Below are 17,867 nucleotides of genomic sequence, written 5' to 3'. Positions count from 1 at the left end.
AATGCACTCCCCTAAATCAGACAGGTGTCTAAACAGCCCATGGCTTATTTGCAAGCAGCGGGGTGGGAGGGCAAGGCTACGCCCTGGCGCTCTATTAACTCCCCAGCGTCGCAATTCCTGGACTAGGCGCACGCTTGCCCGTTTCCGGAGCAACTGGCCGATCCCTCCCCCTTTGACTCCGCCCCCGGGAGTCTTTCCCGCCAAAGGCCGTTAACTTCGCGGAGCATTATGGGACAAGGCTCTAGGTTTCACCAAATCCTAGCAAGGCGCCGAAATGCTCCAAAAGAGGCTCATTCCTGGAGACCCTGACTATCCTCGACGACCTGACAGGCATCAATAGCCCCTTTAACGAGTGCTCTGTATTTAATTTTTATCACACAACTTATCACCCCGTTGGCAAACTGCTCCGCAGCTGGGGAGCGCGGGGAACTTTTTTCTCTTCGTGCGGAAGGTCACGTCGCGGGTGCGTATGCGTTCTTTTAAATGCGTCCGTTACGCACTTGCGCGTGCGTATTGAGATCGAATAGCTGCTTCCCTCCGCTTCTCTTCCTCCCTCCCCCCCATATCCGTGCGCCGAGCAGATAAAGGCGCCATTTTGGAGGGGCCGCGGGAGACGTGGTGTCGCTGCGGGCTCGCTCTGTCGTGCGCTAAGCTTGGTGGGAAGGCCTGTTCTCGAGTCCGCGCTTTTCGTCGCCGCTTTTCGTCGCCGCCATGTCGGGAGGTGGTGTGATTCGTGGCCCAGCAGGGAACAACGATTGCCGCATCTACGTGGGTAACTTACCTCCAGACATCCGAACCAAGGACATTGAGGACGTGTTCTACAAATACGGCGCTATCCGCGACATCGACCTCAAGAATCGTCGCGGGGGACCGCCCTTCGCCTTCGTTGAGTTCGAGGACCCGCGGTGAGGCGGCATGGGGCTTGCAGTCTTTACGAAATAGGTTGGAATAGTTAGGGGAGGCTCTTTTGAGAGGAGAAAGGCGCTATTGCCCATGCAGGAGTTGAGTAAGGGGTCGAGTCGGCGTAGTTTTTCCGGTGGCTGGGCCCCGTGGATATCTGCGGAGCCGACTCGCAGGCTTGGAGCGGGAAACTGAGGCGCCGGGGGCTGTTGTAGTTGTCGGGAGCCTGGCGTGCTTCTGGGTGGGGGAGGGGCCGTTCCTATTATGTAGCGCATGTGGGCTCTTTGGCCTTCGGTGCGCATGTGCGGGGGGCCGCTACGTCCCGACTGAGTTAGGCTTCCCCTTCCTATTCCTTCTCTCATGCCTTTTGCCTCCTGTGATCACGCAGAGACGCGGAAGATGCGGTGTACGGTCGCGATGGCTATGATTACGACGGTTACCGTCTGCGGGTGGAGTTTCCTCGAAGCGGCCGTGGCACTGGCCGCGGCGGCGGCGGGGGTGGAGGCGGTGGAGCTCCCCGAGGCCGCTATGGCCCACCGTCCAGGCGGTCTGAGAACAGAGTGGTTGTCTCTGGTAAGCTTACTGCTTTTGTGGGTTCATGAAAAAAGGGGCAAGAGCTGCTTTAAAGTTTTCCATGCATGACTGGTTTGACAACTGAAAATTTCATACCAGATCCTTTATTAGTTTTTTGGGTGAGTTTAGTAAGCTTGTATAACTACTAGAAATTCAGCAAAATAGATTGCAGCACTAGAGTAGGAAGATCCGTATTCTTTGCAAATCAGTTCGGATTCTGGATTCTAGAGTCTTTCAAGTACGTTCGCTAAGTATTTGTTCTGGTGTACGCTATAAATTTAACGTGAAATTTGGGATAGTATTGAAAAAATAAATCACTTTTCAGGACTGCCTCCAAGTGGAAGCTGGCAAGATTTGAAGGATCACATGCGTGAAGCAGGTGATGTATGTTATGCTGATGTTTACCGAGATGGCACTGGTGTCGTGGAGTTTGTACGGAAAGAAGATATGACCTATGCTGTTCGAAAACTGGATAACACTAAGTTTAGATCCCATGAGGTAGGTTATACACTTAATTCTTTTCTTTGGCCAGAATTGGATACAGTGGTCTTAAACAGTGGAATTTGAAGGTAAGGATTCAGGCAAGGGTGTCCAAGTAAAGTACCAGATTTCTGGTATTAGTTACATTGTATTCATTCAGCATGCCTGAAGACAGGTGAAAACTTAGATGTTTCAATCGAAAGTTCTGTCTATCCAATAGGGAGAAACTGCCTACATCCGGGTTAAAGTTGATGGGCCCAGAAGTCCAAGTTACGGAAGATCTCGATCTCGAAGCCGTAGTCGTAGCAGGAGCCGTAGCAGAAGCAACAGCAGGAGTCGCAGTTATTCCCCAAGGAGAAGCAGAGGATCACCACGCTATTCTCCCCGTCATAGCAGATCTCGCTCTCGTACATAAGATGATTGGTGACACTTTTTGTAGAACCTATGTTGTATACAGTTTTCCTTTACTCAGTACAATCTTTTCATTTTTTAATTCAAAATGTTTTGTTCAGAATGGGCTGAAAAGTGTTGAATTGCATTCTTGTGTAATAATCCCCTTGCTCCTAACATCTACATTCCCCTCATGTCTTTGGTAAATTGTATTTTAAGTGATGTCATAGACAGGATTGTTTAAATTTAGTTAACTTTCCATGCTCTTCAGACTGTGATATTGTGTAAATGTCTATTCTGCTCTGGTTTGTGTGAACTGGGATGTTGGGGGTGTTTGTGGTTACCTTACCTGGGGAAGTTCTTATGTTTATCTTGCCTTTTCATGTGTCTTTCTGTAGACATATCTGAAGAGATGGATTAAGAATGCTTTGGATTAAGGATTGTGGAGCACATTTCAATCATTTTAGGATTGTCAAAAGGAGGATTGAGGAGGATCAGATCAATAATGGAGGCAATGGTATGACTCCAAGTGCTATTGTCACAGATGAAATTGGCAGTATTGACCTTATACTAAAAGACAAGGATTAAAAATGATTATATACATCAACCTTAAAACAGTTGCAAACATTTTATGCAGTTACCTTTAGCTACAATTGCTTTGCTTTTTATATTTGGCAATTGTGGCAAAATTACATTGCCCATTTTGTAACAAATTTATTTTGCTCCTTTCCCCCTTTTTTTGTTTTAATAGGGACTAATGTGGGAAGAACTGGCTAATTTGTCATAGTGCTTAGTTACAACTGTTAATGTGTGACCTGCTGTTGGTGTACATGTGGGTACAGGATGTCTTTAATTCCAACCAGATAGAGTATAATATCAATACTGCTAAATTTGCATGTCCTCTGTGTGACTGATATAGCGTTGCTATTTCATTTTTTTTTTTTTTTAAGACAAAATGAAAGCAAAATATAGAATTCCAGCATATTGGTGTAGATAATCTAGATGGGAATACTTTGTCTCACCTTTCCCTTTAAACTAATATTCATAATTGATTCGTGTTAAAACACTTTAATTTACAAATTGCAGACGAGAGCATTATTTAGTTTAGACTTAGGTGGGTTTAGCAATACCAGTAAACTTTTCAACTACATAACTCTTTTTGCAACCACAAAACCTGTAATACGCTGTACAGTAACAAGTGTTGGCATTATCAGTTGAACTGTAAATATAAAATGCTTCTTCCAATTAGTCTCTATAATGATTAAGTTTCTAAAGTTTATCTGAACACCATTCAGAAACTTGTTTTGGGGAATTTGATAGTTATTGATGTACATCTGTTAAACTGATGACAGACATAACTCATCATTCCCCAGAAACCTTTTTTGATTACAGTATCTAACATTTTGCCTCCTCTTTTTTGGTTTTGCTGGTTATAAAGGTTTGGATTGGAGAGGGCTCACTGGATCCCAATCCTTGGAGCTGGATCATTGGATTCAAATCATAATGTGGATAGGATAGGGAGGATGAATTACAAGGATTCATGGAGCGGGATCAGATTACCAGGAACATAGGAGTGGATTCCTGCCCCAACCAAACCGCATTCGTGTGGATTTTTTTGTTTTTTGTTTTTGTTTTTATTCAACTTAATTGGCTATTCCAAAGAATTTTTTTTTTCCTATTTTTGACGATTGGAGCCCTTAAGATGCACGATGGAATTGTGTTTTGCAATTTTTGGTAAAAGGAGCAAAGCGAGGACCTGGAGATAATACGCTGGAGCAATCTCCTTGGAAGGATTCAGCACGAGTAGATGGTAAACATTTAAAGGGGAAAAGGGGGGGTTTGTTTAAAATAGTAAATCAGTAAGTCACTTCTAAATTTAAAGAAAACAAAATTGGAGTTGAAGAATAAGTAGGTTTCCAATTGGCTATTGCCATTTTTCTTTGAAAAAATAAACATTTTTTTAAAAACTATGCATGGTTGTCCTTTTTCCTCTTCATGTAAGTTGATTTTAACTGGGTGACTAGTGTTATCAGTTAATACCTTAAATTGATAAGTAAGGTAAGGTCTGACCCCATTTATGTGTCAGTAAATTAAAAGTTCTTGAAAGGCAATCTCTAATAAATGGTATCAGCCACCTTTTACTGTCAATTGTTAAAGTCTTAAGGGAAAAATAAGAAGAGGTGGGAGTAAGTTATTTAATGTGGTAAATGAGAGGGTGGTCTTTAGAAGATAAACTTCCATTACTGTGATAGAAGTGATTAAAGGCTTAGAGATACTACTTATTTTGGGTGATCATCTAGACAGTATAGGCATTTGTGCAAAATTGGGTGGTGACTAGTAAGTCAGTGTTCGCTTGGGGATAGCATTTGAGATTCTCAGTGAAACTTATGTCAAAAATTGGTAAGTATTAAATGTTAATTCAGCATAGATCTATTTGAACAATTACCACAAATCACATTTACCTTGTGAAATGTGAGTGATATACTAGAGTGAATCATTAATAAAAAGCTGGGGCCATTCTTCAGAGTTTTGTCTTGTAAATCCTTCTGAAGCATAAGGTAATTCTGCACCCAAAACATACCAAAGCAGTGGTTATATCTTGGGGTTTGTTTTTGTGCCTATACTGGACAGCCCCTTGATGCTAAATTTTTTAATTGTTTAGGGTATGGGATGAGAGTTTTACTTAAAATTCCTAATGTCTTTTTTTCTCATACTTGGATTGGTAGTCACAACTATCAAACCACTTTTCTGCAACCCAAGAGGAATCACTGGCTTTCAGCATTTCCCTTGGGCGCTTAATCATAGTTGCATGCTGAATTTAAGATTGTTCAGGCGACAGTTTGAAACCTAGGTAAACCAAAATTAATCTTGAAAATGGGCCCCAAGAAAAATTTGCATGAAGTCACTCAACCAATATATTTAAATGAACCTTGTGGAATGTCAGGTGGAAGAGAAGGTTCCACACACTGATAAATAGGTCTTTTTCTAGTACTGATTTAAGAAGATAGGCCAAGAAACGAAGATTTACTATTTAAAGCTAAATTTCTGAAGAATTGAGAATTTTACATGATATGCTTAAGTTTTTTTCAAGTGGCTGAAAGAAAAATGGGAAAGTTAATATGACCTAGACATGTTATTTGTGTTCATTGAATGTTCTAGAAACAACTAAAATGGAAATGACCTTCATTCAAGGTTGAGTGTGTGTAAGCTAAATTGAAAGATGCACTCATACAAAGAGTTTTGGTAGTTCAAGCCCCAAGGTAAAATAGGAAGGAAGTAGTCCTTGCCTGGTTCACAGGCTGTTTGAAGATTAGAGAGAACTTAGTGCGTCTGAGGAAACGTAGAGGAACGTAGGTTGTGCCCAGAAGGTGACGAGGCTGCTGCTCTTCTAGTCGGTTAGGAAAGGAGCCATAGACTGTCCATGTTGGGAGCTATTAGAGGAGAGTCGTGCGCTTTGGGGACTACAAAGGCTGGCTACAAAAGTTTTCCCACTTTTCCGCGTATTGATGTTCCTGTAGAATATTTTAGGGAGCCTGTGATTAGTTTGTTATTTTCTAACCAAGGAGAAATTTAAATCTTTTTAAGAAGCAATTATTTTTCATAACATCAGATTGAATAACCCATCTTGCTGTTCAGCCCACATCCTGGAAACAAAAGGTAAGACTCATTTTTGATTCCTAATGGCTTGGGATCTGAAATTTTTTTTTTAGAGCTAAGTTTACTATTTTAAAAATACTGTTTGGAATATGAACAGATTCCCCTCATTGGAAATGTTTTTTCCCTAAATTTTATATTTTTAAGTGCTCATACATCCATGTAGTATAGTGCTTGACTTCAATATGATTAATTCTAGAGCCTCAATTTTGAGAGTTGTCAAACATGTTTTGGTCTTTAGGCCTGATTTTCAGATTTCTGTAATCAAGGTGAATTTCCTTTGTGCCTTTTTGCTTTGTGTATGAAATTCGTAATGAAGTAAGTTGGGTCTGTAAATTTATTAAATAGTATTAAGAGACATTTTTGAATGAGTACTGTTGTAGTGCAACTGCCCTGCGGTTTAACTTATTTCGATTAGAGTACAGAGTATGAAGACAGGAAACAGATTCACAATCTCTTATCCACAATTCTGAAATCCATCAAATGAAAGTGAAGATTTGTTGTTGAACTAATTTAGTGTAAAACCTGACCAGAATTGGTGTATCCATTTCGCACCTACCCATGACTAGCCTGTTCTGCGGAAATAACGCATTACACTGTTGCTGCAGATGTGGCTGTTGCTGTTACATAATAAAAGTTGTAGAAAGTGCAAACAACTCCGCCTTTCAAATACACCTGCCCTCAGGAGTTCGGATAAGGGATTGTAGAATTGTGCTAGAATACCCAGGGCTAATGCTTCTGTATGTAATCTTGGATGTATGTGTAAAAACAAAGTGTTAACTGTAGATCTTTTATTGAGATTGAAGTTCTCCATCTTTTTAAGCTGGAGTAGTCACATGACAAAAAGGTATGACCCACATTTTTTATTTTGTTGGTCTAATGGTCTCATAGCAGTTGCATTTCATTGAAGGAAATATTCATTCATCCTAAAATACAGTGGAACACTATATTCTCTTTTGGACAGCAGTTGTTGCAGTACTTTCCTTGAAGGAATATTGACCAATATGATCTTAGAGGAAAAGCTGGAATTGGCATAAACTAAAGAGAGATTATAAGGAAACCTCTCTACATGCTATAAATATAGGCCCAAGAATTTATAGTATATTTGTTCCTGTGATTGAGAACTTTGGATGCTTTTTGCTAGCTTTGAAAGCTGTGGCTGGCAACTTTGAAGGTGGTTGTGAATTTGTAGGGATTGAAAGAACTGTTTCTACTACAAAAATCACCCAGTGCTTTTCTGATGTGCAGAAAATGAACCAGTTAGTCTTGGCATATAGAAGTTAATTTAGGCAGAAATAACCTCATGATTTTTTACAGCATTTTAATAGGTGTTTGTTAGGCAAGGTTACCAAGGAGATTTGAAGAAGGCAACCTTATCTAGCCAAACAGATGAAACAGAACACTTGAAGAGTTCAGCAAATCCTGGGTTTTTTGTCCTTTGATCTCTTAAAAAGGAGGTACACCAAAGCATCAGGTTAAAAAAAAGTCCCTGTCACTGTTAAAATTTAGAAGTCTGTAACAGTAGGACAAAGTAGAGATTGTTCCTGCTCTTATCAATGAGAATAGAAATTGAGAGCTTATTAAAAAAAACAAACCCACTGCCATCGAGTGGATTCAGACTCACAGTGACCATGAAATTTTTAAAAACAGTGAGATTGCCAAATGTAATGAAATTTGTTTACAATAGTCCACTACTTTTTTTTATAGTGGAATAACAAGTGCTAGGGAAATCGCTTAACCACTAGAGGGAGCTATATGATACAAAAGGAACTAGAAAGTTATCCCTGTTAATCCATAGGGGGAGGTGGAGATCAAGCTACCTTAATCCTTTATACCAGCTCCAGAGTTAGATGATTTTGATGGTTCCCTTCCCGTAACTTTGCTTCTAACTTCCCATCTGTTGGGCAAACCCTTCCCTTTTAAGCTTCTGGTCCATTTAGGTTTCAAATAGAGCTTATGGGTACTCAACTTCTGTAAATAAGGAAAATATGTCTGGCTTCTGGGACTTTGGAGAAAATGCTGAAGAAGTGAATCTGATTTTTTTTTTTTTTGCCTGTCTTGTACATCTCAAGGCACGAATAGTAAAGCCAGGAGTGAAAATTGGGTACAGGAATAGGTGTGCCACAAAAGAAAAAAAAAAAGGCCTAAAATTGGTCATGGAGTAGAAGACATAAATACACTTTTCAGGCATTTATAGTTTTTATGGTGTGAAATAATTTTAGGAGTGATCGGTATTTTTTGACAATATTGAGACGCATTTTAATGATATATTTGTTAGTTTGTCTTAAAACACTGTGCATTAGTCAAAATTAGCTGTTTGTGCTCTGTATTTTCTAAGTCTTGCTTAAGTAGGCACAGAGTATCCTTTGTGATCAAAAAGTCAATACACAGTTCTCTTGGTGTGTTACTGCCATTTTATTTTTAAAAGGGTAACTGAAAACTATTGGGAATTAACACTTTAGCATTTGTCATTCCCATCATCTTTCTCCCATCTTCACATGAAAATGTAAAGGATACAGACTTGCCTCCTGTTTAAAGTATAAATTGCCACTAAGAATAATGTATAACAAGGCTTATTGGATTTAGTCATCAAAGAAGATGGGTATGGGAATAACTGTTTTTAAACACGAATGTTACTTGTCCATTTTGAAGGGTAAGACACTAAAAGTGGACAAATAAGGGTATTTTTCCAAGGGAGAAAAGGAATCTATTAAGTTTACACAATAGAAATTTCCCTGCCTGCTAAGACTGTAACAAGTGAGGCTGCGGAAGGTAGTTGCTGACCAGCATCCTTGCTGCAAATTGTATTGAGAGCATTGAAGAATAGATTAAGCTTGTTCCTAATCCTAAAAATGTTAGCTCTTTGTGTCTAAATTTTGAGGAGACACTCTGAAGCTACAGACTGTATAAATGAAAATACAGAATTCCCTTTGTAAAAAATTACTGAGATTGGTAAAATACCAGAAGGCATAGCAGAATTGTTCTTTGAGCGTTGGGTATTAGGGGAGTCCTTGCGTGTAAGTTTTGGATAAGCTTTCAGGTTGCAGCAATTATCAGGATCTAATACATTGGAATGAACTACAACGTTAAACAAAGGGAACCTACAGCCTTAAATTAGGACTAGGAAGCCCTGGGCTGAATTTCTTCTACCCTTAGAGAGGCATGCCTAGAAATTTCAGCTAAAATGTTGAACCAAGGGTGACATCTACATCTTAAGACTAGAAGTGTAAAATAGTAGTACAAGCACACTACAACAAAGAAAACTAAAAATTGTCCCTTGTCTTAAAACTAGGCATAAAGTTCTTAAAAATGCTTCTTGGGTTTGTCTTCATCTCCATTTGCCATATTGGTATCCTTGTCTGTGCACCCAAATTCATCCCTAAAGTCTTTTAACTGGCTTCACTGATTCCAATCTTATTCATCTTGGCCATCCTGTAAATTGTTGAAATCTAACTCTCCTAAAACATTAACATGTCACTCCAGTAGTACAAATCAATGATGGGTTATACTCTATCTTTGTAATTTATCACTATTCCCAATCGCATCTTCCTTTGCTCTGGTTGATCTGGTAAATACTTCTCTGACTGTTCTCATTTTTATTTAACCTCCCCACAATGTATCTTAATGAATGCTTTGTATGTATTTTTTGTACCTAATGTATTTTTTGTAATATTTGTATTCCCGTGAGCCAAATGCAGTGCTAACAGTTTAATAAATGTTGATTGGCAAAAGAAGTTAGTACTCCTTAAATTCAAAGTCCTAAATCTGTTTCACAAACTGTTGCCTAACTGTAGGTAGATTATTACAGAATGTATTTTAATCCTCAAATTGCATCAAATAATTCCTCCTTAGATATGAAGCCAGGAGATATAAATTAAATGTTAGCCTAGGCTAAGTATAATTGGAAAAGTAAATATTGTCCAAAAAGAAAGTTACGTTTTGTGATAAACTGTGCACAGTTTCTTCAGTCCAGATCATGAAGAATCCATGCCATTGTTTCCTAAAGATGAGAGCAGTTCCCTTTTGCTGCTTTTCCTGGGTCTTTTTCTGTTACTTTACGTTAAAATTGATTATTTCAGAGGAAGCTTTGAATCACATGTGAATTTCGTGGTCCTGCCACAGTGAGGATCCCTGCAGATTTCTCACTGGGGTTGAATCATTTTGGTTTTCAGGATTCATGAATAAAGATTTGTTTAGAGTGAAAAAACTGGACAGCATATTATTTCTTTGAGTTGGGAAAGAGTCTTAAACATGACTCTAATACCCTGACCCTGGTCTCTAGGCTGATAAAGGATCAACTGAGATTAAGTAATTCTGTCAAAGTCTAGTAACCCTGCATGCATGTATTTAACGCTACCCTTCCCCACCCCCCCCAAAAAAATCCTACAGTCATTCTCAAAAATAATTCCACTCCTTCATGATCAGCTAAAGACTAATTCAAGCATTGTTGGACTAATGGCATTCTGTTTAGCTTTTATTCAGCATGTTTATATAGTATGTCGCATCTAACATACATTGCCTTTGAGCTTTTCTCTAGTCATTTCATGAATATGTTTTATTTCCCCCAGCTGCATACGACCCCAGTATGGTAGTACACACACCTGATACAAACGTTTGAATAAACATGCTAATGGAATCGTAGACAGTGTGCTGCATAGTTGAGATTTGAGATGGCAGTGTGCTTCTCCAATCAGATTGGGCTTATTCCCACAGTAGTGATTTCAAGGGCTTGTGTCCTTTTTTCTACCTTTTTTTAACCATGGAAATTTGAGGGGAAAATGTTTGCAAGGCCATTGACTATTGCCTGGTCATTAAAGTGATAGCTCTTTGTTTACAAAATACTTTGACTCATTTTGATCCTCCAGAGGTATTTGCCTCGTTTTGCAGTTTAAGGAAATAGGTTTAGGAGATAATGTAGCAGGGCCAAAACTTGAATTCAGATCACATTGCTTTTTGAAGTCTTTTCTACAAAATTCTTAGGGGGAGGAGGATAAGTTTGACTCAAGTGGACGGCGCTTGTAATATCTACCTGATGCCACCAGGGTGTCCCATGGTGCTGTCTTTGGTCCATGTTCTTATCCTGGGAGCTGGGGGCTGATCCAAAGTAGGAGTTAATCTAGTCACAGTGGCTATGGCCCAGAGCCCAGCAGCAAGAAAGTGGAATGCTTAGCTTCCTGGCTTTCCGGTGTGCACTGCACAGCCAGCTCTCAGAGAAGCCCTTGCCCTCTTTTGATCCCTACTTTATAAGTCTTGATTTCCCCACTAGAGGACATCCTTATAAATATCCCCCGTGACTAGTCCAGTTACCAGTACTTAATAGGTGCTCAATTAGTATTTGTTGACTGGAATAGCAAACTCTCCATAATAGTTCTGGGATAATTCTACACATGAGCCATTTTTCTAAGGAAAGAGCCTCTGTTAGACAGGTCTTGTTTCATCTTCAACCTGATTAGAAGCCTTTGTGAACACAAGTTAGTCACTGAGGTATCCTTGCTGGCCTTTCAGAATCTTTACTGTGTCACTCTAGGTTGGAATTCTCAGCACAACCTGAATTGGGGGCTGTATCTGAGCTGTTTCTCTTTTATCATCCATGTCATAGCTCTAAGACTGTTTACCAGGGTTCTTAAATCCTTAATTTAGTAGGAGAGACTACTAAATTAAGAATGTAAACATTAATGATTTGGGATGTTGAGCTTGTGCCCCTTTCTTTCCCTCCTCCCTCTTTTCCCAGCTGAATTTCCATCCTCCCACGAAGCCCTGGTTTTAAGATCACTGGAACAAATCCCAAATCTACCTTCTAATAGTCCTCTGATGAGAGAGCTCACCACAGATTATAGTACCAACTTGGATCCTTCTTCCGTATTTTTTTTTTTTTTTTAAACTTGGTCAGAGTTGACTGTCTCAGCTAAATACACTTATGTGTGGAGCACATTGGAGTTTCTAGGCTTCCGCCAGTTTCACTAGATGGACTATATGAAGGAGACAGTGGGACTTGAAAACTATTGTAGGAGTAAGTTACCAGTTCTGATTGTAAACAAAATCCTTTATTCCTAAGAAGCCATCACTAAGCGATTGTGTGTGTGTGTGCCATATTATAAATCTAGTTTTAATAAATTGGTCTGAAAATATTCTTCCATATGTGAAGAACGAGCATATTGTGTCTTTCCATCTAAATTGCAAACTACTAAAAGGCAGAAACTGTATTCCAACCCCGACAAAGCTTAGCTCAGGGCTTTGCTTGTACCTGGTGCTCAGGAAGCATTTTCAGTAGCTTGGATTGACAATTTGCCATCTGCTCTGAGCATTCGGTGCTGAAAGAAAGGGGAGAGAAAGTGAAAGGGGGGGGGGCAGGGGAAGCAGGTGAAATTAGAGGAAACAGCTGGGAACTAAAAGGGTGGGACTTGAGTAAAATCAGTAAAACAAAAAGCCAAGGGAGGAGAGGGCAGGGTCAAGCCCTGAGGGTGGAAGGCTAATTAAACTTGGGTCAGCTAGTGCAGTAGAGCCTTAGTGTTTTGTTAGAGACTAAAAAAAATTACTTAAAAATCTCAGTTCTCTGAAACTGACCTGTCTTCCCTGCATAGCTTAAATTGTTTATCACATCAAAATATATCCTGCCTTCTAGGAATTCTGGGCCTCTTCAGGCCTACAGATAGCTTGCAGCCTCTGCTCAGGCAACCAGGAGTGAAGTGCTTCAAGTAATATTTGTGGATAGTAGGTAAGCTTGATGTATCACAACTCAAATAAATTCGGCATATAGCTGCCTTCCCCATGTAGAGCTTTAACAACCAGCTCACCAGGCAGCCCTCAGTACCTGCTTTTATGCCTGGACCAAGTGATTAAATAGCTTTATGTAGCTTCTAGTAAAGATTTCTCAGGATCAAGAAGCTTCCTTCAAGGAGTGGATTCCCTTTCCCATGTGGAGCCTTAGCCAGATCTCTTGCTGTCTAGGCCATGTGTTGCCATTGTTTTGGAGGAGTGCAGCAGTTTCCCAAAGCTTAGTGTGGCTGGCTAGTCTTGTGATGTCACAGCAGTGTCTTAGATCATCACTGCAAACTTTACTTATGCAGGAAACATACTGCATAGGTTTCTCAACACCTGTGTCATTGCTCCCTTCACTGCCAAGAATGGGGGGCAGGGGAGGTTGGCCCTCAGTTGAAGATTAAAAAGACCCAATGAGGCTTTTTTTTTTTTTTTTAGCCTAGGCCAATGGAAGGGAGAAGAGTACTGACAGAGCCATAAAATCTGCATGTATTAATATGCTAACTCTTTGGAGACTTCTGAGAGATAGGATCATTCTTACTGAACTCAAACTATCCCCAAATCTGGTGTGAAGAAGAAACTTGGAGATGTTTCTGTTGGAGACTGGGTAAAGGAGTGTTCACTTGCTATGTCTATGTTTTTGCTTGCCTCTCTAGGAGAACATTTGGGTAAGCATTAACAAATGGTACTATCTTCTGTTTTGCACATAAATAGCATTTTGAGTTTTTCTGGTAATGAACATGGGTGGCACAATGCTACTTAGTATTATTATATCCCTTTCTTAACTACAGGTAGTCCCAGACTTACAATGTATTGGAGTTAGGATGAACCACACTTGTTGGCCTTTTTTTTTTTTTTTTTTTGGTAGATCTTATCGCTAGTAATACAATGAAGAGGTATTCCTCAGAACTGACTTATGTCAGAGTCGTGGGAACATATTCAGGGACTACCTGTAGTGGAATGTATTTGGGGTGAGGCTATAGACGCTGAAAAGAGCTTTACCTCTGTACCAAGGTAACTTTAGGTAAAGATTTAATTTATTTTCTAGATTATTAGCATGATGCTGTGACTCAGTTAAGCTTTGCAGTTTAGTTCAGGCCCACCAATTTTGTGTGACTTGCAAAATATAAACTTTTTTCAAACTCAGCCAATATCCTAGACCTAGGGCATTGGAGGGCAGTGAGGAACAGGTGTCCAAAGGAGAAATGTTGGTGCCTGAGAATAGGTTTTCTGGCTGTAGAGAATTTCTTACTTGGTGTGTTTTTGACCTGTCATAGTTTTTTCTTTCTTGTTGCCTATGCTGTTTTGCTTACTCTTGGATGTTCTCTGTCAGCCATTCAGGAGTTGGAAAATGGAAGCTAGTATTCCTACACAAATACTTAATGGATGAAATGGACAGATTTAGTATTGGTTTTTGAGAGCTTCTTTCAAGAAGAGTTAAGGTGATGAGTATGTTTCTCTGGCTTTGGACTCATTTTTGGAATCTTGGGTGTGTGACCCTTCTTAGAAACAATAGAGTGTTTAGGAACCCTCAACCACCAGCTGAACGTAATGTCTACTAGTGATCTGAGTGGATTCGTTCCCTATCCCTTTGGTTTCTGTGAAATATTCAGGAAAAATCTTCATTGTTTCCCCTTCCTACCTTACCAGCTGAAACAAATGACTAGTGATGACAATTTAGGTGGTAGTATGGAAACACAAACCTAACTTCTGACCACATGGGCCACAGGCAAGTGGCTTAAGACCTTAGTGTGGTTATTGAGCTTGGTGGGGTGGGGAGATTACTTCTCTTTTCCTCACCAGAGGCTTTTTGTCGTTTTGTTCACTTTGGTCTAGTAAAGAGTTCTTCCTTTTCTGCTCCAGTTTCATCGAAGGGACACGTTTCTCTTTGGCCAATGCTTTTTGGTATTTGTAGATATTGCAATCTTAGTTCTTAGTGGTAGATCAGTTTTTTGCCTGAAGAACTGGTCTGTTACTTGCCAGTTGAAGAATCTTCTAGCTGGGTATTCTGTATTGAAAATTTGGATTTGTTTTTGGTTTGTTGAGCAGTCTTACCTGGGGACAGCGTAATAGACTACAGCAAAGAGGTTTCTATTCCTAGGATTCTAAGTCTGTAATCCATCCAAATCCTTAATGTACTCAGGACTTTAAAATCCTCTCTAGGATAGGAAGGAAATATTCTCTTGCTCTCCATGTTTGCTATAAATTGTCTTTAGAAAAGCAGAAGATCTGAATAGGCATCTTCCTTTGTCATGTGTCTTTAGCCCTTCTGACATTTACCCTAGGGCTCTTTGAAGGAGAGAGAGATGGGGGAGGGCAAAACTTGTCACTTTGAGAGAAAGTGAGAGGAATAATGAACTGGCTCAGAACTGGTATGCAGAGTTCCCAGCCCTGAAGTTAATTTAGAAACACTCAAAGCACCAATAAAAACATCTGCTTACAACCTGTTACATTCCAGGAAATGTTCTAAGCATTTTATATACATTTTCTCATTTAATCCATGAGTCACCCCTGTGAAATAGGTATTTTGTCTTCATTTCCCAGATGAGGAAACTGAGGCCCTGAGAGGGTAAGTGACAGGTCTTAATACAACCTGGGAGGGGGGATGGGGGGGAACCTGAACAAGATGCAGAAGCAGGTGATCTGGGTTTTACTTAGGTGGATATAGAGACCACCATAGTTTTTACTTAGACAGACACTCAACATTTCAGATATCATATTCAAAGGTAACATTTGGTTCACTCACTGAGAGTTGTTCACAATAATCAAGATGAATTTACTGTCTTTAGACTTCCATAGTCTTTTGACTGGACCCCCCAGTATGGTCTGTGGAAGTTGGCTTGAGGGGATTGTTTTTGCTTCTGGTTTGGGATTTTGTCCTAAAGATAGAAATGTCCTTTCTAGGGATAGTCTAATCTGACTGATTTCATTGTATGCCTCATAAAAGGTTGGAGCTGATTATTTTGAGTACTGAGTCCAAACTTTGGGATGTTTTTCCTTTGGAAAATATCCTAGTGTTTAAAATGTCATTTGAATTTTAAGAGTTTATTTATTTGTTTATTTTTTTAAGGGAGAGTTTGGAGAGCAATCAGGAATTCTGACTTTGTCTTCTGAGAAAGATAAAATTAGTCATTTACGTTAAGAAAAAGGGCATTTCTGAATTTGAGCTTTTCAGTAATAAGAATTGGCCTGTTTTCACTTGACCTCTACTTCCTATTAGTGGGGGAAACCCCTCCCCAGAGGCGCTGTGAGAAAGATTGCTTGTGAAGGGTTTCGAGATCCCAGGATTATTAGAAACTCAGGAGAGTCTAGCAATATTGTTATTAGAATTGTGGCCTTCATTAAGTACTGATTTTCATAATCTTGAAGCTTCATTTTCAGCACAATTTGAAAGGCAATAAAGGATGAGAGAATACACAGGGGAAAAGGAAGACTCTGAGGAGATGAACTACAGAGCCCTTGGGGTGACTGTGTTAAGGCAGGAAAGAAGCAGAGACTTGCATCCATTGAATGAGAATAACATTCAGTGCCCAAGGTAGAGCAAGAACATAAAGGTTTTGGTTTACCTAGTAAATAAATGCCTTAGATTTACATCTTCATGCCCTCCTAATAATACAGGAATATATACTTTGAACCATTTTCTTTCCATAAGAAACTTTGGGATAGGCATTTATAGGAGACCTAGGGGCCACTCTAGCAATTTACCTGAGAAATATATCAGAAACTTCATTTTCTGTCCCCTCCTGTTTTAGGCTGGAGGTTCCCTGTGTTACCTGCTTTTGCTACTGATCCAAATTGCAGAACTTCTCATTCATCCTCAAGGCCTCCAGGCAGTATCCAGTGGGGAATCATCCCTAAAAGGAACCAGACCAGCATTTTCCAGCCTCTTCATTCCTGGTGACTGAGGGAAGAAAAGGGTGGGAGGGGGATGGAAAGGAAACATGAACTGTCAAATTAATATACTTCTTCAGTGTCTATTACCAGTATACTTCTGCAACCATTTTTTGGTGTATGGGGAAATTGGAGGTTGTGACTAATTAGAATGTGTTGGTAAAAGGATGAATGGATGGGGATGAAGTAAGAGATGGTTATGAAAAGATGTTGAAGTCTTGAAATAACGTGGCCATCTGAGGAATTTTTTCTTAAACTGCAGTTTATAAAAATTTCACAGCCCCCTCATTTACTGCCACAGGAGACTTCTTAGACGGGAGACACTTGTTTAATAGCTTGTTTCTGATATTCCCAGTAGCCACTTCTATGTGAGGAAAGGATAGAAAGCATTCAGGACCTCATCATACAGGCTCATCTACAAAGTTCCAGTAGCAGTGACGCCTACACGGAAGACTTGGAACCGCAAACTGAGGTTGGGGCCACCTCAGTGACATTCCCTGATACAAGTTCGATTTTTGTTTTGAGGGATGAAGAAGGAAGCAGATTGTACTATACTAAAGGACTAAAATAATTTCCTTGCTTATACTTTCTCATTTGTTTTTAATGTGTGTGTGTTTTGTCTTGGGGGAGGCAGGAGAGGAGGGTGTGAATTCGGGCAGAATTTCACATCATATACGGAATGAGGAAAGGATAGGGAAGCTCAGCCCTTCACCCAAGAATAACCCAGTAATGATATCTCTACGCGTGGGAAATGCTTCCCTCGACACTAGGATGATCCGAGGCTGCACCCCAGTGGGATTCCGTGCTTGGGTTGGAAGGCCACTCAGTGGGAGATACGTATCACAGCGAGTATGTGGAGGGTTGAGCCAGCCGTGGATGAAATACCAGAAGGGGAGAGACACAGAAGTCGAAGGGAGTTCCCCCAATTTGCAGATTGGGGCTATCCAGTGCAGAGGGGGCTGGAGATCCAAGTGACCGCCGTGGCCTGTGCCTTCCGCTGAGGGTCAAATGGGCATGCAACGCTGCCGGGCACTGTGTCTGAGTCACGGAAACGGCCTGGCTGTGCCCAGCGGGCCAGCGCCAGATCCTGGCGTCCTCCATCTTCTCCTGAGCTCCCCCTGCTCCAGCTGCCTGAGCCACGGACCGCAGCACCACACACCCCCGCGGGGGGGGACGCCACGGCCCATCCCCGCCCCCGGCCCCACCCCAGCCCCCCCGCG

The 17,867-nt window shown here is 40.6% G+C and overlaps 1 protein-coding gene and 2 long non-coding RNA genes across 3 annotated transcripts; 2 read left to right on the top strand and 1 right to left on the bottom strand.

Moving 5' to 3' along the window:
* Positions 1–580: 580 nt before the first annotated feature.
* On the top strand, positions 581–2,486 carry SRSF1 (serine and arginine rich splicing factor 1). The gene is made up of 4 exons (XM_003414599.3): positions 581–905; positions 1,289–1,473; positions 1,799–1,971; positions 2,174–2,486. Exons 1-4 carry the CDS (start codon positions 712–714, stop codon positions 2,366–2,368), a joined length of 747 nt encoding a protein of 248 aa, XP_003414647.1. The 5' UTR covers positions 581–711; the 3' UTR covers positions 2,369–2,486.
* A 64-nt stretch (positions 2,487–2,550) lies between these two features.
* On the top strand, positions 2,551–17,230 carry LOC135228093 (uncharacterized). Its single transcript, XR_010318365.1, has 3 exons — positions 2,551–6,000; positions 16,509–16,653; positions 17,006–17,230. It is a non-coding gene; the product is annotated as an uncharacterized LOC135228093 (long non-coding RNA).
* LOC135228094 (uncharacterized) lies at positions 3,247–14,671 on the bottom strand. Its single transcript, XR_010318366.1, has 2 exons — positions 14,557–14,671; positions 3,247–12,308 (listed from the first exon to the last, which is right to left on the bottom strand). It is a non-coding gene; the product is annotated as an uncharacterized LOC135228094 (long non-coding RNA).
* Positions 17,231–17,867: the final 637 nt, after the last annotated feature.

Source organism: Loxodonta africana, chromosome 18 (assembly GCF_030014295.1).
Source record: "Loxodonta africana isolate mLoxAfr1 chromosome 18, mLoxAfr1.hap2, whole genome shotgun sequence".
Lineage (NCBI taxonomy): Eukaryota > Metazoa > Chordata > Mammalia > Proboscidea > Elephantidae > Loxodonta > Loxodonta africana.
Note: the sequence above shows the minus strand (reverse complement) of the source record. Positions and strands in the feature narration are given on the sequence as shown.

Coding starts and splice junctions, on each gene's coding strand:
- SRSF1 (XM_003414599.3), top strand. CDS start 712: ATGTCGGGAGGTGGTGTGATTCGTGGCCCAGCAGGGAACAACGATTGC. Junction 906..1,288: donor GTTGAGTTCGAGGACCCGCG/GTGAGGCGGCAT, acceptor GTGATCACGCAG/AGACGCGGAAGATGCGGTGT. Junction 1,972..2,173: donor CTAAGTTTAGATCCCATGAG/GTAGGTTATACA, acceptor TCTATCCAATAG/GGAGAAACTGCCTACATCCG.